The following is a 24,846-nucleotide window of genomic DNA, read 5'->3' on the forward strand; positions in this document are numbered from 1 at the left end:
TGAAAATTAAAATTTATCTAGTATGATCAAAAAGCAAATGTATTTACATTAATGTACAAAGCATATCCGCCATAACAAGACATTTATAGACAAAAACATGCAATTCACTTGTAAATTTACGTTTTCCCCTAAAACGACGGAATGAAATATATTAATGAATGGATGTTTCGGTCTGATGATTATAGGTCTATGTATTCTTAACAGTGAAATGCGATCTTTACATTAAAGGTTAAGATTCACGATTGAGGTAAATAGATACTAAGATTAAGTGGAGCTGCCTGCTATATACATTCATGATTCCCACTACCATTAAAAGAAGACTTGACAATTTGCAATCAGTGGTCATGGATATGCTCTAACGGTGAGCTGTCAGTCTAGCTATATAACAAATGTTTATATACAATATACTTTAACTATTATTAGGACATTTTGCAAAGCAGTCGGACCTGCAGATTCTATATCTCATAGTACACACAACACCTTTCACCCTGCAATATGTCTCACATCGGACGCACACGCATATACAATGGATGGACACAGGCACACGCAAACCATTAATTGTTTGTAGAGCATTTTTGAAAACTTGAAAAAAGTAAAATGTGAATCAGCGGACGTTGCCATTATCTGGTTTTAAATGAATTAACAATCCCTTCGCCGCAGGTTATAAAATGACCGTATGGACTTTTAACACTACATACACCATATGACGACTTCTAAATGCCAAGTGTTAGACTATTAACTTATCCTGCCATCAATATCCAAAATATTATCTTAATTTAAGACAGAATCAGGCAGGCAACAGAAAAAGTATCAACTGAGTTAATGTATGAAAAGTGCGTACTGGCATATGGTTGCAGGCGCCTATTGTTGCAAAGGATGCACAATACATGGAAAACATACTCATCACAGTTCAAAAGAGGTGAATGACAAACATAAGGCAAATCATGTCTTCAGTTTTGCAAAATAACATGTAAACATTTAGCAAACAACAACAGCAAAAGCATTTTCTCATTTTGAAAGTATAGAATTTAACATTTAGGGGTGTCCGGGTAGCATGGCAGTCTATTCCATTGCCTACCAACACGGGGACCGCTGGTTCGAATCTTCGCGTTACCTCCGGCTTGGTCGGGCATCCCTACAGACACAATTGACCGTGTCTGCGGGTGGGAAGCCAGATGTGGGTATGTGTTCTGGTCGCTACACTAGCGCCTCCTCTGGTTGGTTGGATGCCTGTTTCGGGGGGGAGGGGGAACTGGGGAGAATAGCGTGATCCTCCCAGGCTACGTCCCCCTGGCCAAACTCCTCACTGTCAGGTGAAAAGGAGCGGCTGGCGACTCCACATGTATCAGAGGAGGCATGTGGTAGTCTGCAGCCCTCCCCGGATTGGCAGAGGGGGTGGAGCAGCGACCGGGATGGCTTGGCTTGGAAGAGTGGGGTAATTGGCCAGAAACAATTGGGGAGAAAAGGTATGGGGGGGGATCAACAAAAAAGAAAGAAAGAGAGAATTTAACATTTAGATAGTACTGAAGAAATCAGTTACTGATATGGCTTAATCATTCCAAACCATGCAGTATTCACACGCTTCTGCTCCACTTGCTCCACTATAGTTAGAATCATTTCAGATACTGATGAATCGTGGATCTGATGCAGCTAATGTGAAATGGTCTGAAACCCTGAAAGGGTAATCAGGCAAAGGAATGGCTTGCTCCTACACAGATTAACAAAACCAGATTAACAACAATCGACACAATGCTTTGGGATTAATAGGGGAATGGAGGTCTGCAATATATGTGACCTCATCAACAGATTATGTGCATCAGAAAGGAAGTATGTCATCATTGTAAAATTATGCATGCTCTTCCCTTTGCTGAGACACTTTAGCATAAAGATACATACGGAAAAGAGGTGTCTGGCCACAGGGGCAATAAAAATATTATTTGTTACATCTTGCAAAATCTAGAAGTGTATTAGCAACACATAAATTCCAATCAACCTGCACCCCTAAAGAGTCATGCAGGCACTGTAAGAGGGCTAGTGATGGTGATTGCAATGTGGCAATAAATGGCTGACCACTGCAAGATTTAGTTCAGTTATGACTAGTAAATCCTTGCTAAGCAATCAAATCCAAATTTAGAAGATCTTGATGAAAATACACCACTGTTACTCTTTTTAACATCATGCATCCATCAGAAATAAATGGCTAGAATGTTTTTAAACAATTAATCCAAGAGATTTGCATTTAAACATACAGTGTTGAGTCCCTCCCTGTCTTTGTAGATACAGCCCTTGAAAATAATGTTTTCATTCACTGGCTTTGGGTATATATTAGTGATAAAGAGCAGACCTGTGTGAGATTCCAGTTAAAATTGTGACAAATATAGCACAGCAGGTAAAGTGTCCCGAGTCTAAGCTTTGAGTTTTTAGTGCCGCTCTTCTTTTTTCTAATTTTTTCATCCCCTTTTCTTTGACGTTCACTGTCAACCTGAAATGGTCATCAAAGTTGACTTTTCTTCCTCCTCTCCACTGTCACTACAGTCTCACCTCCTTCCTCTCCTTTATCTTCCCTCCCATTAGCGTCTTCTCTCCTTCATTCATTCCCTCTCACCCTCTACAGAGTCACTGCTACTTTTTCTTTTCTTTCCTCTTCCGCCCTGCTTTCCCTTCCTCCCCCTTGCCTTCCTCCATGCCTTGGTCCATGGCAGCTGTTTCCTCTCTGTCACTGTAGCAACGGGATGCAGAGTGAAGTACTGCTGAGTTGGCTGAGGTGGGTGTGAAGGAGGCTGTGTCTGCTTCTTTGTCTGGTCCAGAGCTGGAGTTTGGAGAGGCAAGGAGGAGGGAGGACGAGATCGAGGGCTGGGAGAGGAGGGAGATATACAGACAATTGGGGTTACAATTACATCATCTTGTCTCAGTCTAGAGGTTTTACAAGGTATTGTGTATTATCTATACAGTATGTTTCTGTTCTGTGGGTGTCAGTGATCAAGTGTGACATCACCCTTAAGAATAAAACAGCCAGTACACAAGAGATGGTGAAGGAATAGGAAAGATAAAGAGGGGGAAAGAGAAACTGAGACAGAGAAAGAAAGGGAGTGAAGGATAGAGTTTCTATACATATACCACTCAGGAAGGTGGGTTCCGTATACAGTATACATCCATAGCCATACATTTTCGTATTTATACAGTAAATGCATCTAAAGTTCTCTGGAATATCCATGCTTGTGACTGTGGATCTAAAAGGTCCTCAACCTCAACCTCTCTGGAATCACAGTATAACAGAGGTCTACATGTTAAAAACAGTTCTTAAACAGAATCAATATGTTATATACCTATACTTCCCAACATACACTACCGTTCAAAAGTTTGGGATCACCCAAACAATTTCATGTTTTCCATGAAAAGTCACACTTATTCACCACCATATGTTGTGAAATGAATAGAAAATAGAGTCAAGACATTGACAAGGTTAGAAATAATGATTTGTATTTGAAATAAGATTTTTTTTACATCAAACTTTGCTTTCGTCAAAGAATCCTCCATTTGCAGCAATTACAGCATTGCAGACCTTTGGCATTCTAGCTGTTAATTTGTTGAGGTAATCTGGAGAAATTGCACCCCACGCTTCCAGAAGCAGCTCCCACAAGTTGGATTGGTTGGATGGGCACTTCTTTGAGCAGATTGAGTTTCTGGAGCATCACATTTGTGGGGTGTGTACTACTCCCTTCAGAGGACAGCACAAACAGGCTCTAACAGGTACTATTTAATGAAGATGCCAGTTGGGGACCTGTGAGGCGTCTGTTTCTCAAACTAGAGACTCTAATGTACTTATCTTCTTGCTCAGTTGTGCAACGCGGCCTCCCACTTCTTTTTCTCCTCTGTGATTAGAGCCTGTTTGTGCTGTCCTCTGAAGGGAGTAGTACACACCGGTGTAGGAAATCTTCAATTTCTTAGCAATTTCTCGCATGGAATAGCCTTCATTTCTAAGAACAAGAATAGACTGTCGAGTTTCAGATGAAAGTTCTCTTTTTCTGGCCATTTTGAGCGTTTAATTGACCCCACAAATGTGATGCTCCAGAAACTCAATCTGCTCAAAGAAGTGCCCATCCAACCAATCCAACTTGTGGGAGCTGCTTCTGGAAGCGTGGGGTGCAATTTCTCCAGATTACCTCAACAAATTAACAGCTAGAATGCCAAAGGTCTGCAATGCTGTAATTGCTGCAAATGGAGGATTCTTTGACGAAAGCAAAGTTTGATGTAAAAAAAATCTTATTTCAAATACAAATCATTATTTCTAACCTTGTCAATGTCTTGACTCTATTTTCTATTCATTTCACAACATATGGTGGTGAATAAGTGTGACTTTTCATGGAAAACACAAAATTGTTTGGGTGATCCCAAACTTTTGAACGGTAGTGTATATCCTCTATTAACATGGGTGGGTAGTAATGTGTTACAAGTAACGCACATGAATAAAAAGGAAGTTTTTTTAGGGAACCAATACTTCTCCTGTTCCTTTTTAAACACTGTACTTTTTCTCTTTACTCAAGTATATTTTAGAGCCAGTAATTGACTTTTTACTTCACTACATTTGCCATTTATACCTTCGTTACAAGTAGTCTGCTCAAAATGCAGGGATTGAGTGTCAGGGAGGGGGAACAGCGTGCGAAGAACACCTGTACTGCAGATGCCAAGTTGCATAACAGTTACATAACAATCATAACAATCAAAACCAGTGATCTGGTGTAATAGCCATGGCCATTAACACATGCTATCCTCAGTGAACGTTAATAGCTACAGCTTACAGAGGAAGCTGGAAATTGAAGGTGTAGTGATGAATGTTATCAGCGCACAAGTTGGGTGTGAGATGGAAGAGAAAGAAGAATTCTGGAGTGAGTTGGATTAAGTGGTGGAGAGTGTACCCAAGAATGAGAGAGTGGTGACTGGAGCAGACTTCAATGGACATGCTGGTGAAGGGAACAGAGGTGATGAGGAGGTGATGGGTAGGTATGGTGTCAAGGAGAGAAATGTGGAAGGACAGATGGTGGTGGATTTTGTGAAAAGGATGGAAATGGCTGTGGTGAATACGTATTTCAAGAAGAGTGAGGAACACAGAGTGAAATAAGAGTGGAGGAAGGTGCACACAGGTGGACTATATCTTACGTAGAAGGCGCGATCTGAAAGGAATTGAAGACTGGCAAGGAACATATAGCTAGGCAGCATCGGATGGTGGTCTGTAGGAGGACTTTGGAGACCAAGAAGAGGAAGAAAGTGGAAGTTGAAGAAGGAAGACTGTTGTGTGGAGTTCAGGGAGGTGTTAAGACAGGCACTGGGTGGTAGTGAAGAGTTGCCGGATGGCTGGACAACTACTTCAGAAACAGTGAGGGAGACAGCTAGGAAGGTACTTGGTGTGTCATCCGGACAGAGGAAGGAAGACAAGGATATTTGATGGTAGAATGAAGACGTACAGCAAAGTATACAGAGGAAGAGGTTGGCAAAGAATAAGTGGGATAGTCAGTCAGAGAGATGAAGAAAGTTGACAGGAATACAAGGAGATGCGGTGTAAAGAGAGAGGTGGCAAAGACAAAGGAAAAGGTGTATGGTGAGTTGTATGAGAGGCTAGACACTAAGGAAGGAGAAAAGGACTTGTACCGATTGGCCGGACAGAGGGACCAAGCTGGGAATGATGTGCAGCAAGTGAGGGCGATCAAGGATAGAGATGAAAATGTGCTGACAAGTGAAGAGAATGTGTTGAGAAGTTGGAAGGAGTACTTTGAGGGGCTGATGAATGAAGAAAATGGGAGTGATAGAAGGCTGGATGAAGTGGGGATAGTGAATCAGGAAGTGTGGTGGATTAGCAAGGAGGAAGTGAGAGCAGCTATGAAGAGGATGAAGAGTGAAAAGGCAGTTGGTCCTGATGACATACCTGTGGAGGCATAGAGATGTTTAGGAGAAATGGCAGTGGAGTTTTTAACTAGATTGCTTAGCACAATCTTGAAAAGTGAGAGGATGCTTGAGGAGTGGAGAAGAAGCATACTGGTACCGATTTTCAAGAATAAGGACGATGTGCAGAACTGTAGCAACTACAGAGGTATAAAGTTGATCAGCCACAGCATGAAGATATGGGAAAGAGTAATAGAAGCTAGGTTAAGAGGAGAGGTGGTGATTAGCGAGCAGCAGTATGGTTTCATGCCATGAAAGAGAACTACAGACATGATGTTTGCTTTGAGAATGTTGACTGAGAAGTATAGAGAAGGCCAGAAGGAGTTACCTTGTGTCTTTGTGGATTTAGAGAAAGCATACGACAGGGTGCTGAGAGAGAAGGTGTGGTATTGTATGAGAAAGTCAGGAGTGGCAGAGAAGTATGTAAGACTGGTGCAGGATATGTATGAGGGAAGTGTGACAGCGGTGAGGTGTGCATTTGAGCCCATCTTGAACCCATCCACCTTGAACCCATCTGTCATTTAACAGATGGATTCAAGGTGGAGGTGGGATTACATCAGGGGTGGGCAATTTTATCCAGAAAGGGCCAGTGGGGGTGAAGGTTTTTGTTCTAAATAAGCAATTACACACCCGTGTCTCCTAATCAAGTTCCTCAGCAAAGACTCTACTGGTTGATTAGTGGGATTAAGTGTGTAACTGCTTGGTTGGAACAAAAACCTTCACCCAAACTGGTCCTTTCTGGATAAGATTACCCACCCCTGGATTACATCAAGGATCAGCTCTGAGCCCTTTTTTGTTTGCAATAGTAATGGACAGGTTGACAGATGAGATCCGGCAGGAGCCTCCGTGGACGATGATGTTTGCAGGTGACATTGTGATCTGTAGCAAGAGTAGGGTGCAGGCTGAGGAGAGCCTGGAAAGGTGGAGGTATGCACTGGAGAAAAGAGGAATGAAAGTTAGTAGGAGCAAGACGGAATACATATGTGTGAATGAGAGAGAGGACAGCGGAATGGTGAGGATGCGAGGAGTAGAGGTGACGAAGGCGTACAAGTTTAAATACTTGGGGTCAACTGTCCAAAGTAATGGGGAGTGAAGAAGAGGGGTGAAGAAGAGAGGGCAGGCAGGGTGGAGTGGGTGGAGAAGAGTGTCAGGAGTGATTTGCGACAAAAGGGTACCAGCAAGTGTTAAAGGGAAGGTTTTACAAGATGATTGTGAGACCAGCTATGTTGTATGGTTTGGAGACAGTGGCACTGACGAAAAGATGGGAGGCAGAGCTGTAGATGGCAGAGTTGAAGGGGCAGAGCTGTAGATGGCAGAGTAGAAGATTTTCATTGGGAGTGACAAAGAAGGACAGGATTAGGAATGAGTATATTAGAGGAACAGCTCAGGTTGGATAGTTTGGAGACAAAGCAAGAGAGGTGAAATTGAAATGGTTTGGACATGTGTGGAGGAGAGATGCTGGGTATTACGGGAGAAGGATGCTGAATATGGAACTGCCAGGGAAGAGGAAACGAGGAAGGCCGAAGAGGAGGTTTATGAATGTGGTGAGGCAAAATGGCAAATCCACCTCCTTTCTTATGCTGTCTGGTTTTGCTCACAAAACTGAAATTGGCAGGGTTGACTCAATAAGAACAGTTGCACAGTTGTCTTGGTCTAACCAAGTTTCAGCTAAATATATGTTTCCCCGCCCATCGCCCAATGACTGCTGGGATAGGCTCCAGCATCCTGCAACCCTAATTAGGATAAACAACTTGGATAATGGATGGATGGATAAAATCATTGATTAAAAATGTTTTTCCTGCCAAAGAGCTGATGTTTAGCAGCGCCAAATTTAGTGTGTTAAACGTAAATGGTAAATGGACTGCATTTTATATAGCGCTTTTCTAGTCTACCAACCACTCAAAGCACTTTACAGTTTACGCCTCACATTCAGCCATCCACACACACACACACACACACACACACACACACACACACACACACACACACACACACACACACACACACACACACACTGATGGTGGAGGCTGTCATGCAAGGCGCCAACCTGCTCATCAGGAGCAGTTAAGGTGTTCAGTGTCTAGTATTGTCTTGCAAAGTAATACTCAGTGTCTTGCAAACTAATACTTGCACAATTATTTGAGACAGGATGTGGCTGCTGGTGTTCAACTGGAGTCAGGTTAGATGAAGTAGCTGTGTGCTTTGAGTACATTTAGTTCCTCCAGAAGCTGGTCAAAACAGGAATTGCAGACATTGGAGTTGCTCTTCACTGTCCGAGGTGGGCTGTAACAGCAGCAGAAGGTCCATACCCAGTATGCAGAGGGAGACATGAGGTGAAGGGGGGGGGGGTAAGGACCCAGTCATTCCTAGTAGACAGTATGCCCTGTAATGTTGACTGCGGGAAGATCACCCTTGGTTTGTCTGGGTGGGTAAGAGGGTTTGAGAGGTGGTGGCGGTGGTGGTGGTGGTGGGGGGGGGGGGGGGCTGGGAATGATCCATGGTGTAGCCCTTGTTTTCCTGGGTAGAACTAATTGTTGGTGACCGTGGTAGTGGGATGTAGTTTAGCGTCGGCTGGAAACGGCGAGAGAGGGAGGCTGATATAGCGATCAGCCTCAGGTGTGCCTAACTGACAGTCTATACTTTATATACTGCAGTGAAGCTGGGTCTACATGCTGCACACAGAATGGCAAAGAGAGATGGAGAAAAGGAAGAGATGCAGATTTCTGAAGGTAGAGAGCGAGAGAGCGGCTCCAGGACCAGGTACCGGCCCATACAGATTACCACCAGAGAAAAAGAGACAATAAATAAATAAATAAATACTTTCCACATAACTGTGTCCTCGTATCCATACAAACCCTCCTCCCATGACAAACAGTCTCTCACAGTACAAAAGTTGATTTTTTTCCCCTTGCAGTCAACAACAAAACCCTCGAGTAGATGTTTCTGATTTTTGTTATCTACAACTTATCATTTGGAATCTCACCTAGAATTATATATGCTGTCTGTTACAGGTATATGATAAATTTCATTCTTGACCTCATTCCAGTGTTTGAAAATTTTGAATATTGATATCTCCACAATGTCTCTGCTATCAAGGCGAGATGTTGCAGAGGAGTTTTAAAACATCTGACTTTCTAACCAAACTCCCTCCAGGTTGGACTATAAGTTCATTTTTGGCCTTCTTTGCATCTTCTCTACCATGTATCATCTGTAATTTAAATGTTTATCTCCTCTTCCCATTTTCCTTTGATGTCCAGAATAGTAACCTACTTAGTTATGTGTTTTGAAGAACACTGCAGTTCTATTAGCTGCTGTTAATTATTTCATTAGTGAAGAATTATTTCAAGTTATATCGTAATTACATATTTGTTGCCATTCCGCGTGTCTGTAAGTGGCGTCTGAGATGTAAAAATCTGAAAAAGTAATTTCTAAGAAGGTCAAATTCCAGTTGAAGTTGACCAAATACTTCCCCCTAAAATGAATGATCTATGACCATACCCTTGTCAGCCTGCTATTTAAGACTAGGAGCCAATTCAATTGACAGAACGTTATTACTGTCTGCTATGTCTTTTACCACTCTTTTTGTCTATTTGTTGAAGGATTGGTTGTTTTCTTACATTTAACCAAACTTTTGTTGTGGATCTCGCCCATTCAGTGTTTGGATGGATGGATTGATATTGATCCATCTTTTGACATCAGGGACTGTACAGTCATCAATTTAATTTTTACTTTTGGAGGGGGTGGGGGGTCCAGATATCCATATATAAATCCAAACAATTTTGGCGTTTAACTTGTATGGATATATTACTGGCACCAATGCAGATTAGGGGTATTTTGGAAATTAACTGGAGGGAATTTACCTGCAATGAAATACTGGACTTGTTGCTTTGTTTGCTCTTTCCTTTGACCTTAGCCAGGGCTCCTTTGAGTCCAGAGGATTTCTCTGTCATCTCCAAGGCAGCTCTCAGTAGTTTAGGGGTCTCTGCACTGGTCAGGACCGTCCTGGCCTGGGGAGGCTCTTTAGCCTCTTCTTTTGGCTCAGGTTTCTTCCCCTTAGCTAGCATCTTTCTGTAGTAGGAGTCAACATATCAGAGTAAAAAAAGACAACAGGAAACAGAAAATGTAAACCTTAGCAGTTGTATGTCAACATGGGCTGCTGACACATACATGGTGAATATTGCATTGGTATTTCAACCAACAAATGAATTGTATGGAAAGTCTGACAGCACCTATACAGGACAGATCTGGCATAGAGGGAGCTTTAGAGCAATTGGAAACATTAATCAACTTGTTTAAAGATGAGTCATTTGAGTAATCTCTCTCTCTCTCTCTCTCTCTCTCTCTCTCTCTCTCTCTCTCTCTCTCTCTCTCTCTCTCTCTCTCTCTCTCTCTCTCTCTTACCTGGCCTTTTTACGGAGCAGTTTCTGGGACTCGGGGTAGTAGACAAGGATTTCATTCAGGTCTTTCTTGTCTAGAATGAAGAGGTTCGTGAAGCCATGAGCAATCACATTGGCCGTTCGCCTGTTACCTCCGCCAACTGTAAGCAAACTGCCAAGTTATAGGGCATTAATTATCAAGATGGCTGAATATAAAAGGACACTTTAATGTCTATCACTCTCAGTTTCAGTGCAATGGTTGTGAGCTCTGCTTAGCATTTGTGATTTGATGCAAAATCTCTGGAGAATAACCAAAAATTAGAAATTGGTGGGTTTTTGCAGTAATTCAGATATGCCACACAAACTCTGAGAGGTGACAATCCTTCTTTCTCTTCTTAATCCAACAAATTCGGCTCAAACTGCAAATTGGAGCTTTATTAATTCAAGGAAAATGACAGACTGAGGGGAATGAAGAGCCCTGAGCAACGAGAGTTAGACCACAGTTAAATGCGGTGCCATAAAAGCAATGCATTTCAAAGTGGATGGAGCCTGTTTTCAATTCTTTTAGCATCGTCAGTAAAAGAGGAACACTGGGAGAGAAGATAGGTGGAGCTGTGACCAATTCACCTTGTATGAAGAGCAAGTAGGCAAATTTAAAGAATAGATGTCTTTATGTACGCTCAAAAATCCAGATAAGGAAATCACGGAAGATGAATCAGTTTATCTGGACACATCTTTCAGTGGGAGAAACGCTTCATCACTCATCCAAGCGACTTCATCACTCTCATCTGAATGCAGGTATCCCCCAACCTTATAAACAACACAGTTGCATAACGACTGAAACCAACGACTGGTTGCACATGCAAACTGGCGTAACCATTGTTGTGTTTATAAACACTACTGTGAGACGGTGGATAGCGGAAAAGGAGAATCAAATCAAATCAATTTTATTTGTATAGCCCAGTGTCACAAATTACAAATTTGCCTCAGTGGGCTTAATAGCAACACAACATCCTGTCCTTAGACCCTCTCATCGGATAAAGAACAACTCCCTAAAAAGTACTAGTACTGTACGGGGACAGAAGAAGAACAAGTAGAGGAGGTCAGAAAGTTGGATGGAAGTTACGTATGCGATTGAGGTTAGGTGTTGCTGATTAAAGTTGAATAACAGTTCATTCGTCACCTGTGATTCACTCACCAACATAACAACCATTAATTAGAGTTACAATGGCCATGTGTGCTATTCACAGAGGGAATAGTTGCAACCACAGCATTGTAACGCTGGCCAAGAGGATGGCACAACACAGAAGAGCTAACATGTCAGGCCAGGACTCCGCAGTCTACATCCATCTACAGGCCAGTGGCCACTCTTTCAAGGATGAGGATGTGCACATCCTTGATAGAGAGGAACGCTTCTTTGAATGGGGGAGTCAAAGAGGCCACTTATATGAAGAGGGAGCCATTTTACAATGCTGTGATTGCCACTATTCCCCAATCCTCTCTGAATACCACACATTGCAATTATAACTCTAGTTAATGGTCACACCTATTTGCATATGGAACCGATCATTGGTTTCGGCTGTTATGCCACTGTATTATTTATAAGGCTGGTGATACCTGCAGTCAGTTGAGACTGACCAAGTCACTTGGATGAGTCATGAAACGTTTCTCCCTCTAAACATTGTGTCCAGATGAACTGATTCAATTTCTGCGATAAAGAATTGATGGTTTGTCACAAGGACTGTTGCTCCCAAAAGGGACAATGCAAGATCTTCCATTGATTGCACTCTCAACGTCATCTGTACTCATGCGTTGCTTAACACAATACAAGTAGTATCCACAAATCAAAATCCCATATTGTCACAAATAACCTAAAGATATCAGGCAGCGAGGTTCTCTGAAAATGTTTTTACGTACAATGGGTTAAGTGATTTATGTTAAAGCACATTATTTATACCTTTTACACAAACTTTTACAACACCTTTGAATACCTGTTTACCTGATCTCTCCAAAGACCGACCCGGCTCTAAGTGTGACGAATACGGTCTTGCCATCAGGACCTCCAACCACCTGTACCTCACCTGCCTTAATGATGTACATCTCCCGACCCACCTCTCCCTGGACGAGAGAAAGTGGATGAAGAGAGAGAAAAAAAAGTGACAAAACTTGCAATAGTGTTCGTGGTTGAATCCTTCACACAAAATTTAAAATAAATCATACGCGCGCACACACATATCATGTCACCCTATACTTGTGGGGACCCCTCATTGACTACATTCATTCCCTAGCCCTTAACCCTAACCATCATAACTACATGCCTAACCTTAACCCTTACCCTAACCTTAACCCTAAACCCAAGTCCTATCCCTAAAATAGACACTTTTCCTCATGGGGACCCATAAATTGTCCCCACATGGTAGGTGGTTTCAGGTTTTTCTAGTCTCCATTAGGATAGAAAACCTGGCACACGCACGCACGCACGCACGCACACACACACACACACACGCACGCACGCACGCACGCACGCACGTTCATACATACCTTTTTGCAGACGTAATCCCCAGGCAGATAGACAACAGAGCGGAGACGTTTTAACATATCAAAGATCATCTGCCTGTCACAGCCCTGGCAAGAGAAAATACAATCGTATCTTAAAATTGTTGTTACTTGGGTTAGGTCAACACCGCTAAGATCACAGACCTGTTCCAGGTGGATACCGATTTAGGAAGTCAGAATATAGAAGCATGACCAAATTTGTATTTAAAGTACTAGTCTGAGACTCACCATTAGTCCTGAAAATTCAACTTCATTCATAATGCACTTTTAACAGTAGCTGTGGCTATTTACTGTACCCCCTCCTAGTTTTATTCCACATGTAATGCATTCCCCAGTTGAGACAAGGCCTAGTTTACAGAGTAGAATATAATTAGGTAGTAATAGCACCTTCAAACACCTATAGTAACTCTAAGCTGCATCTGTTATGGTCTGTTGCATTGTAGAAGAATGGAATTGAACGTACAAGAACATTATATGAGCAAAAAACGATCTAATTAGCTTTTTGAGAATCACCCAATCACCTTCACACTGCATATTATGTTTGATTCGCATACAGTGCCTTTGCAACTTATTTATTTTTGAAAGTAGTGCTCCTTTCTCACCTGATAGAGAATACACCTGCAGGCTCTGTATGTGCTGTATTCTCTGTCATACACAGTATGGTATGCCCTCCCCCCCCTCGACCATTAAGGTCTGCAGATGGAGCCCTGCTAGTTATTCCCAGGTCTCGGTTGGTTACAAAGGGTGACCGGGCTTTTGCTGTTAGAGCCCCCACACTACAGAACGCTCTTACTGCTGAGCTAAGACGAACTAACTCTTTAGCTTCTTTAAAATCTCGTCTTAAAACTTTTCTTTTTATGAAAGCTTTTACAAATGTTTGATATTTGTTTTTATTTTTTACTGTTTGTATTTTTACTCTTATTTGATCTTATGCTTATTCCTGCCTTGTCTGGTTTTATCTGTTTTTTTGTTTTTTTTGTGAAGCACTTTGTAACATTGTTTTAGAAAGGTGCTATATAAATACAATTATTATTATTATTATTATTATTATTATTATTATTTATGATAAGAGACTCTCATTAACCATCACCCAGACATAGTATGGACCCTTTTTCGTCACTGCTCCACCCCCTCTGCTGATCCGGGGAGGGCTGCAGACTACCACATGCCTCCTCCAATACATGTGGAGTCACCAGCCGCTTCTTTTCACCTGACAGTGAGGAGTTTCGCCAGGGGGACATGGCGCGTGAGGATCACGCTATTCCCCCTAGTTCCCCCTCCCCCCCGAACAGGCGCCCCAGCTGACCAGAGGAGGTGCTAGGAGTGACCAGGACACATACCCACATCCAGCTTCCCACCTGCAGACACAGTCAATTGTGTCTGTAGGGACGCCTGACCAAGCCGGAGGTAAAACAGGGATTCGAATAGACCGCCACGCCACCTGGATGCCCATTCAAATCTATTCTATTATGCAACGTTATATTTTGCCATCTTTTTTTTTTTTGGACGTTTCCAAAGATAATTACCTGAAACAAAGGGACTTTGCTGACAATGGAGTAGTTGACGTCTATAGCGATGTCAAGACGCATTTTATCTGGCAACTGAGTCAGCAGCTCCTGTTCATCTAGATGGCAAACACAGTAATGTGAGGGGTGGAATAAAACACACACACACACACACACATATATATATATATATATATATATATATATATATATATATATATATATACACACTCACCGGCCACTTTATTTGGCACACCTGTCCAACTGCTCGTTAATGCAAATTTCTAATCAGCCAATCACATGGCAGCAACTCAATGCATTTAGGCATGTAGACATGGTCAAGATGATCTGCTGCAGTTCAAACCAAGCATCAGAATGGGGAAGAAAGGTGATTTAAGTGACTTTGAACGTGGCATGGTTGTTGGTGCCAGACGGGCTGGTCTGAGTATTTCAGAAACTGCTGATCTACTGGGATTTTCACGCACAACCATCTCTAGGGTTTACAGAGAATGGTCCGAAAAAGAGAAAATATCCAGTGAGCGGCAGTTCTGTGGGCGAAAATGCCTTGTTGATGCCAGAGGTCAGAGGAGAATGGCCAGACTGGTTCGAGCTGACAGAAAGGCAACAGTAACTCAAATAACCACTCATTACAACCGAGGTATGCAGAAGAGCATCTCTGAATGCACAACACGTCGAACCTTGAGGCAGATGGGCTACAGCAGCAGAAGACCACACTGGGTGCCACTCCTGTCAGCTAAGAACAAGAATCTGAGGCTACAATTCGCACAGGCTCACCAAAATTGGACAATAGAAGATTGGAAAAACATTGCCTGGTCTGATGAGTCTCGATTTCTGCTGCGACATTCGGATGGTAGGGTCAGAATTTGGCGTCAACAACATGAAAGGATGGATCCATCCTGCCTTGTATCAACGGTTCGGGCTGGTGGTGGTGGTGTAATGGTGTGGGGGATATTTTCTTGGCACACTTTGAGCCCCTTAGTACCAATTGAGCATCGTGTCAATGCCACAGCCTACCTGAGTATTGTTGCTGACCATGTCCATCCCTTTATGACCACAGTGTTCCCATCTTCTGATGGCTACTTCCAGCAGGATAACGCGCCATGTCATAAAGCTCGAATCATCTCAGACTGGTTTCTTGAACATGACAATGAGTTCACTGTACTCAAATGGCCTCCACAGTCACCAGATCTCAATCCAATAGAGCACCTTTGGGATGTGGTGGACCGGGAGATTCGCATCATGGATGTGCAGCCGACAAATCTGCAGCAACTGCGTGATGCTATCATGTCAATATGGACCAAACTCTCTGAGGAATGTTTCCAGTACCTTGTTGAATCTATGCCACAAAGGATTAAGGCAGTTCTGAAGGCAAAAGGGGGTCCAACCCGGTACTAGCAAGGTGTACCTAATAAAGTGGCCAGTGAGTGTATATATTTATACTATTACTACTACTTTCGGCTGCTCCCGTTAACGGTCGCCACAGTGGATCATCCGTTTCCATCTCTTCCTGTCCTCTGCATCTTCCTCTGTCACACCAGCTACCTGCATGTCTTCCCTCACCACATCCATAAACATCCTCTTTGGCCTTCCTCTTTTCCTCTTCCCTGGCAGCTCCATATTCAGCATCCTTCTCCCAATATACCCAGAATCTCTCCTCCACACATGTCCAAGCCATCTCACTCTTGCCTCTCTTGCTTTGTCTCCAAACCGTCCAACTTGAGCGGTCCCTCTAATATAATCGTTCCTAATCCTGTCCTTCATTGTCACTCCCAATGAAAATCTTAGCATCTTCAGCTCTGTCACCTCCAGCTCCACCTCCTGTCTTTTCATTAGTGCCACTGTCTCCAAACCATATAACATAGTTGGTCTCACAACCATCTTGTAAACTTTCCCTTTAACTCTTTCCTGCTGGTACCTTCTGTCGCAAATCACTCCTGACACTCTTCTCCACCCACTGCACCCTGCCTGCACTCTCTTCTTCACCTCGCTTCCAGACTCCCCATTAATTTGGACAGTTGACCTTAAGTTTTTAAACCCATATGCCTTCGTCACCTCTACTCCTTGCATCCTCACCATTCCGCTGCCCTCCCTCTCATTCATGCATAGGTATTCCGTCTTGCTCCTATTGACTTTCATTCCTCTTCTCTCCAGTGAATACCTCCACCTCTCCAGTCTCTCCTCAACCTGCACCCTACTCTCGCTACCGATCATAATGTCATCCGTAAACATCATTGTCCACGGAGACTCCTGCCTGACCTCGTCCTTCAACCTGTCCATCATCATTGCAAACAAGAAAAGGCTCAGAGCTGATCCTTGGTGTAATCTCACCCCCACCTTGAACCCATCTGTCAGTCCAACCGCACACCTCACCACTGTCACACTTCCCTCATACATATCCTGCACCACTCCTACTTGTCTGCAACTCCCGACTTCCTCATACAATACCACACCTCCTCTCTCGGCACCCTGTCATATGCTTTCTTTAAATCTACAAAGACACAATGTAACTCCTTCTGGCCTTCTCTATACTTCTCAATCAACATTCTCAAAGCAAACATCGCATCTGTAGCGCTCTTTCATGGCATGAAACCATACTGCTTCTCGCTAACATATATATATATATAAAACTTTGTTAAAAGAAACACTCAATGGGGTCCACGATGGTGTAGTGGTCTAAGCATCGGCTTTGTGTCGATGCAGTTGCCCACTGGGGACCAGGGTTCGTGCCTCAGTCTCGTCAGATCCGACTATGGCCAGACTCGATGAAGCAGCAATAATTGGCAACGCTGTCTTCGGGAGGGGGGCGGAGTCGACTTGTGTTCGTCACATGAATGCGTCTGTGTGTGTGTCGGAAAAAGCAGTGGTTCGGCCTGGATTCACCTTGTCATGAAAGTGGGGAGGCGTCTCCTTCGAGACTGCTGGCCAGAGAGATGCAGTTGGCGAACGCATGCAGTACGAGGGTGGATGTTTGAATTAAAATAGGGATCGATTGGCCACTAAATTGGGAGAAAAAGGGAAAAATCAGAAAAAAAAAAAAAAAAAAGAAACACTCAATGGTAGGGATAGTGCTCAACAAATAAGGAGCAAAATAAACCGTCAATGGTGTTGATAAAAGTGCTCAACTAATGAGGAGCGGAATATCAATACAGATGCAGGAAAAAAAGTTTTAATACATAGCAGTACAAGCCTGTTTTGTGTGTCGCGCACTCATCAGCTGCTAATGTCTTTCGTGCGTCGCACACTCATCGTCGTGCACCCATCAGTGTCGTGCACTCATCAGCTGCTAATCATGCATTAGCAGCTGATGAGTGCGCGATGCACAACACAGGCTTGTACTGCTATGTATTAAACCTTTTTTTTCCTGCATCTGCATTGATATTCCGCTCCTCATTAGTTGAGCACTTTTATCAACACCATTGATGGTTTCAGGGGGGAAAAAAGCGCTATACAATATCTATATCTATATAGATATAGATATATATATTAGGGCTGGGACTTTAACGCGTTAATTCGATATTTAATTATAGGAAAAATAACGGCGTTAAAAAAAATTAACGCATTTTGTCGCATTTTATTTTTACACTCCAGTCAACACGGAACGCTTCTCAGTGCACTCGTTTCTGGCATACGGATTATACCGATGCACTGAGTGACGTCAGTCAAGCGGAAGGCGGAGTAGGTTAGGCTAACAAGTTTTTTTTTTTTTTAGGCTAACAAGTTGGTATGCTAACAACAGATGTGATGGACGACAAGGATGACACCGCGTTGCTTAGCTCTGTGGATGGGAACTTTACGTTTATAAAACGGCCGGATGGAAGCCTAGATAAGAGCACGGTTGTGTGCAGACTCTGCAACAAAAAGTTTGCATTCCACAGCAGTTATTCAAGCCTCCGGTACCACCTAAATGCGAAACACGTTGTAGCTAGTATGAACGCCAGAGCTAACGCTAACGCTAGTGCTCCTAGTACAGCCAAGCAGAGTCGCCAACCGACTCTCCACCAGATGACGGGTTTCAAAACCAAGATGAGTAAGTCCACGTCTGATAAATTAACAAACTCACTGGCGAAATGGATTGCTGTGGACTGTAGACCACTTTCAGTGGTAGAAGATCAGGGGTTACAAAAAGTACTGTGTTTACAAAACAAACTTGTTTTGAACAAAATAAACAGATTTTGTTGTTTAAACTTATGTATGTGTCTATTCATTGGTTTAGTCATCTACCAAGACCTGTTTGAATTGAAAAATGTTGCTTCTGGTGTCAAATATCGATATGCGATTAAAATGCGATTAATTATGATAAATTAATTGCAAAGCCCATAATTATTTTTTTTAATCAAGTCCCACCAGTAATATATATATATATATATATATATATATATATATATATATATATATATAATATATGGCGGTACCCGGGCTGCCCCCCTGAATTCACTGCACTGGTGTCAGAAGTGTGACGGTGAGACTATGAGGTCATCGGAAATGCGTGCGCCCAGAGGCGTGAGGGAGCTGATATGCTGAAGTGCGGTGACACGCTTCCCGAAGGAGCGGGGTAGTGTAACGTGCATGGATAAGTAGACATGTTAGTCCTTGGCTAACGGGTCGGACCCTTTAGTCGACCGGTTAACGTTGTCTCCTGCGGTGCAGGAGATACGGGTTCGCATCCTGGCTATGGCGACGGTTCCCGGGCTGCCCCCCCCCCAATTCGCTGCTATATATATATATACATACACACATTACATTTTCCTTACCCAGCATGCCTTGTGACTGCCAGGTGTAGTTGTACCAGGTTTTGACACGGTTCTGGACGTCTTTTGGGATGCGGTAGGAAGCCATGTATTTGATAGTGCTGTCCATACAGGCCCGGTAGTGGGTCTGACCCGCCGTGGCTGCACCAACCACATCACGCATCTGAGAGGTAAACAGCCAACGATACCCAGTTTAGGGTCAGTATGCACACAATCCAATTATAATGCAACACCACCACATATAGGAAGAATTAAAAAGGAGAGGCTGTCTTAGCAATCTTTGAAAAGAGTAATTCATCAATGTTTTTTCTTTCTTAAACCCATTCTGTCAGAGATATTTGTTTGGGCACTAATTTCATGCAGTAAGGAGATTGCTACCTCTCTTCATGTCCCCTCAAACATATTTTTGTCTTGACAATCACTGATTACCTGTACCGTCGCATTAGTGTCAGGTTAAAATGGCCCACCAGCATCAGCAATAGCAAAAACATATGGACATTAACTTGTAAAGCAAAATCTCCTACCATCCAGTAACCTACCTGTCCTATCATGATGGAGAAGGCAAAGACTCCGATAAAGTAGTTTATCAGTTGGAATACAATCTCAAACAGAGTGGTGGGGTCAGGCAAACCCCCGATGGTAATTAGGGTCTTCACTGCAAAGTAGTAGCAGCGAATGTAACTGGACAGAGAGAGAGGGAGGGAGGGGGAGACAGGAGATATAACATGCTGCAAAGGTGCTGCAGACATAGCTTAACAAGTCAGGTAACAGATCCAACACTACAAAGACACACCCACTTTAAACATTTGATAGGTCATTATCAGGAAAAATAACATTTTAACTTTGAATATGAGACTCAATGACTAGGCAAAATGCAGATGTTAGGAAAGCAAGAAACTGAGGCCTCTGGAAACCATATAAGAGCCTTCAAGGCAGAATATGACGTCCCATTTATCTCATTTGAGTCCCAACTTGTATTACAAAAGCTACTTAGTGCTTTACAATCTAAAATCCCACCTCGCAGCATGGCTCACCGCAAAATACATCTATGTATTGTCTTATAATTTTGTTTTCCTTAAGTGAAAATAAGAAATCTTATCTTACTGATGATACAATTTCACCAGCTACAATTGCATGCAGTTTTAGCTGGTTCGCCAAAAACAATTAAGGACTTTGCAGTACTTTGCTGGCAGCCACACCAACATTGTACCCTGGCTCTGCCAAATGACGGAAGCTAAGCAGGTATGGGCTTGGCTAGTACTTGGATGGGAGACCACCCGGGAAAATGAGTTGCTGCCGGAAGTGGTGTTGGTGGGCCATTAGGGGAAAGTCTTCCCTCTGGTCCTAATAAAAACAACATATATCAAATCCCAGTGCAGTGACGAGGACACTGTGCTGTAGGAGATGCCTTTCTTCGGAAGAGACGTTAAACCAAGGTCTTGACTCACTGTGGTCATTACAGATCCCATGGCACTTATCACAGAGTAGGGGGTTCCCCGGTGTCCTGGCAAAATTCCCAACCTGGCTCTCTCCATTTGACCACGTAATCATCCCCCCGTGTAATTGGCTCAATCATTCCTCCCTCTCCACCTCAAGCTGATATGTGGTGAGCAATCTGGTACAAAATGCCTGCCGTGCATCACCCAGTTTCCCCCTTCAATGTGAAGCACTTTGGGTGTCTAGAAAAGCGCTATATAAATGTAATAATAATAATAATAATAATTATTATTATTATTACAATAACAGTATATCTGATACCAGGTCAGAAGGCCGAGTGTTCAAATTATGCCTTGGTCATTAAATTGACACTCAAAATAAAATTCCTGGTTGATGAATAACACTGTTTTTAATCTATGACTCTATGAATGACTAAAAGACAAACTGTTTTCATATTGCTTCACCAATGAAAGATCTGAATCTATACTCTCCAAATGCAAAGAAATAGTAAATTATATGTGTGTGTGTGTGTGTGTGTGTGTGTGTGTGTGTGCAGAGAGAGGGGCCTACCACAAAGGGGTTGACCATTGAGCCAGAGATTGGCTTCTCTGTCAAATAAAGATTAGGCCTTCATTTCACCATCTAATCCCTGTAAATCTGTGTGTGATGCATCAGTGCAGTAGTACTGGGGTAGTAGAGCTGGTACTTAGTGCGTGCTGCTTCTGCTTGCTACTTTCTATTTTCAGCTACTACTGCCGGCTAGCCCTCCTTGCGTGAGTGAAAAGAGGAGCAGAGTGCGTAAGTCTCCCCTGCCGGTACATAGCCTCTCTACCGCCAAGACTCCTGCAGTGCCTCCTCGTGGCCACACATGGTAATCGGGTACCTTGCGGTCCCTGGCTAAACTGTAGGGGATCTCGGAGCTACAGTGGTCCCCAGAGGTCTAATGTGCAGGCCCACGTGAAGTGGACATGCCCTGGCATTGACCAACCACTGTCCCGCTGCCTTGTGGGTAAGTCTGGGACAACAAAGGCTAGGGGAGCACACCCTGAGAGAAAAGCAACATGCATAGTGGCGCACGATAGGTGGTCCTCTGACAGACTGGAGCTCCAGCAGCCTCCTGCAGCCTCCTGCAGCTGTGGAAGAGTGCTGGTCATCTTGGGTTCTCCTTGCCACCGCATCCCACCCTCTCACAGTGAAGAAGTGCTGCTGGGACATGCGCATCCCCAACGGCACTCTAAATAACCTCTTTGCGCAGGTATTCACCTCTGCCTCGGTGAGACCAGCAACCGGAATATGGATCAAAGTCTGGCGGCGATGGGGTGTCTGGTGACGGGAGCAGGTATGAATGCACTGGAAGCTCCTAATCAGACCCGTGCATGTCAGAGGCACAGGGCTATTCATGGTCGCCAGCAGCTGGGTTTGAGTGGCAGCTGCTCTCGGCAGACTCGTGTGACTGAGCAGCCCTATTTAGGAGCCACACTGCTCACCCCAACTGGGGAGGGGCCTAGAAAAGGTGGCCTAAACATTGCCCACTCAAAACATCCTGGATAGGCTACCACACCTATCAGGACATTCCACTCTGCGATCAAAATAAACAAAAGAAAATAATTAGGGATGCACCGAAAATTCGGCCACTGAAAATTTTCGGCCAAAAATGGCCCAAAAGTGCATTTTCGGTTTTCGGCCGAAAGACCTAAATCACCGAAACAACACGGCCGAAACAGAATTGTGATGGCACAAGCAAAAAGCGCAGCCAGCACACGGTTATCTGGATAAGAGCCAACATGTCTGCGGTGTGGACGTTTTTCAATATCTCGGAGAAAGACCCAAGGATAGCGATTTACAAAACATGCAAGGCTGAAATTTCAAGAGGGGGTGTGTCTGCAAAGGTTTCTCCACGTCGGGTTTAATTTATCACCTGAAATCCAAACATCTCGATTGCCATTCTGAATATGAGAAGAATGCGGTGCAGAAAAGAAAAGTCAATCCGAGCATGCCCACTCCGTCTGTAGCGGACTTATTTGAAAAGGCAAGAACGTTTTCCAGTGATGGTGCTAAGGCAAAGGGCATAACACAAAAAATTACGGAGTTTATTGCCTTAGATGATCAGCCGTTCTCTGTCGTAGAAGATGTGGGATTTCGTAGGCTGATTGATCACATTGAGCCCCGTTATGCCATGCCAAGCAGATGGCATTTCTCAGACGTGTGTTTACCTGAGCTGTTTAATGTTGTTGCAACTCATGTCCATGAGCTTATAGCATCAGATATTACAGCTATCAGTTTCATGACCGACACATGGAGCTCAGATGTCAGCCTCACCAGTATGCTCAGTCTAACCGCACAGTGGATCGATACAGATTTCAAGCTGCAAAAGATTCTGCTCCATTCACAAGAGTTTAGAGGGTCACATACAGCAGCAGCCATTTCTGCTGCATTCGCCAATATGTTCGACACCTGGCATATCGACCGATCTAAAGTGCATGCCATAGTCAGTGACAATACAAGAAATATGGCAAAAGCGATAGAAGACAGACAGCTGAAAGGAATACGGTGCATGGCCCACACACTACATCTGGCTGTGAAAGAAGGAGTGTTGTCTCGGCGCAGCGTAAAAGACGTATTGGCTATAGGCAGAAGAATTGTTGGCCACTTTAAACATTCTCAGCTGGCCTATTCCTGCTTACAGTCTATGCAAGATCAGTTTGGAACACCAATAAAACGGTTTCAACAAGACGTGAGTACATGCTGGAACAGCACTTTTTACATGCTGGAAAGCCTCTTCGCGCAAAAGCAAGTCTTGGCTGCATACAGCGCAGATCACGAGCTCCCCGCGACATTCACTTCACACCAGTGGGTCTTAATAGAGAACATTTAATAGAGAACTTGCCCCCTTTGAGCAGTTAACTAAAGACATCAGCTCTGCTGATGTATCTGTAGCAGACGTTATTCCGTTAATTGCGGCACTGAAGCGTCTTCTAAGCAAAGAGGTTGAGACGGACCACGGAGTGAAAACAATGAAAAGCACACTCTTAGAGTCTGTCAACACACGTTTCACTGAGATCTATTTGGATCCTCTGCACTTCATCGCGACTGTACTTGATCCGCGTTCTAAGGATCATTACTTGGATGTGGGATTAAAGCAGCGTGCACGTGAAATGATCCAGGCCGCGATGGATGCGGACAACCTGCTTGGAGACGGACCAGCACACAGCGCGGGAGGAGAGCAGAGTGCAGCAGGAGAGCAGAGCGCAGAAAAAAGGATTCGTCTCTCTGCACCAGATGAGGGGCATGAACCTTCCTTGTCTGATATGTTCAATGAGATCCTGCAAGAGAATGCCCCAAATAATAGGTAGGCTATTCTGTTCCGACTTACTATATGTGACTATCAGATGATTTTATTTTTCTGCTAGACAGTTTTTATTTTATTTGATAAAAACGTTTATGCACTGGCCCTTTATCTTTCTCAAATATCAGGCAGACAACAAGCTCAACCGCTCAACAGTTGGATGGTTATCTGTCTGAAGTCACCATCTCCAGAAGTGATAACCCTCTTGCTTACTGGAGAAATAACCATGGCCGCTTTCCTGACCTGGCAAAGATGGCACGCAAGTACTTGTCTGCTCCGTGCACAAGCACTGACAGCGAGAGACTGTTCAGTGCTGCAGCTCATGTTCTCGATGAGAAGAGGAACAGACTTCACTGTGATAAAGCAGAGAAGCTACTCTTCATCAAGAAAACCTGCCACTTTACCTCAAGAAGTAGAATGGGCGTGTGTCTATTGTTAAAATATTTGTTTTCCACTTTGCACATCCACAATTCTTGGTGCATTTGTTGTTGTTAAATGCCTACAGGCTATGGCAATCTTTGTTTTGATACACTGTTATGTTGTAGGCCTACAGAGAAAATATTGTTATATCTTTCAGCAGTTGCACTTGTTCTGAATGCACTTTGTTGTAGTAGTCCTACAGAGAAAAAATTAAAAGGCACTTGACTTAAATGCACTTTGTGTTTTTATGAGAGAACATATTTAATTTTACAATCTTTCAGCAGGCCAGTCAGTTATAGGCCTGTACATTATTATTTAATGTATACATGCGGGGGGTCAAGTTAAACATTTTGTTTTGAATTTTAATTTATATTGTGCATTGTTGTAATGTCAGTGCTAAATAAATATTTTCATACTTTTGTAATTGATTTATTCTTTGAATTGCAATGCCTTGATTTTAGTGAGGTTAGTACACAGTCATAGCCATAAATGCAATGGTT

The 24,846-nt window shown here is 43.4% G+C and overlaps 1 protein-coding gene across 1 annotated transcript in view; it reads right to left on the reverse strand.

The window, feature by feature from the left end:
• Positions 1–2,622: 2,622 nt before the first annotated feature.
• LOC130114538 (uncharacterized) overlaps positions 2,623–24,846 on the reverse strand; it is a 67,972-nt gene continuing 45,748 nt past the window's right edge. The window contains exons 32-39 of the mRNA XM_056282407.1: positions 19,683–19,824; positions 19,147–19,306; positions 14,396–14,493; positions 12,855–12,938; positions 12,313–12,431; positions 10,339–10,485; positions 9,798–10,005; positions 2,623–2,853 (exon numbers count right to left, since the gene is read on the reverse strand). Of these exons, the coding sequence (XP_056138382.1) occupies positions 2,623–2,853; positions 9,798–10,005; positions 10,339–10,485; positions 12,313–12,431; positions 12,855–12,938; positions 14,396–14,493; positions 19,147–19,306; positions 19,683–19,824 (1,189 nt within the window). The remainder of the gene's footprint in view (positions 2,854–9,797; positions 10,006–10,338; positions 10,486–12,312; positions 12,432–12,854; positions 12,939–14,395; positions 14,494–19,146; positions 19,307–19,682; positions 19,825–24,846) is intronic.

This window comes from Lampris incognitus, chromosome 6 (assembly GCF_029633865.1).
Source record: "Lampris incognitus isolate fLamInc1 chromosome 6, fLamInc1.hap2, whole genome shotgun sequence".
NCBI classification, from domain to species: domain Eukaryota; kingdom Metazoa; phylum Chordata; class Actinopteri; order Lampriformes; family Lampridae; genus Lampris; species Lampris incognitus.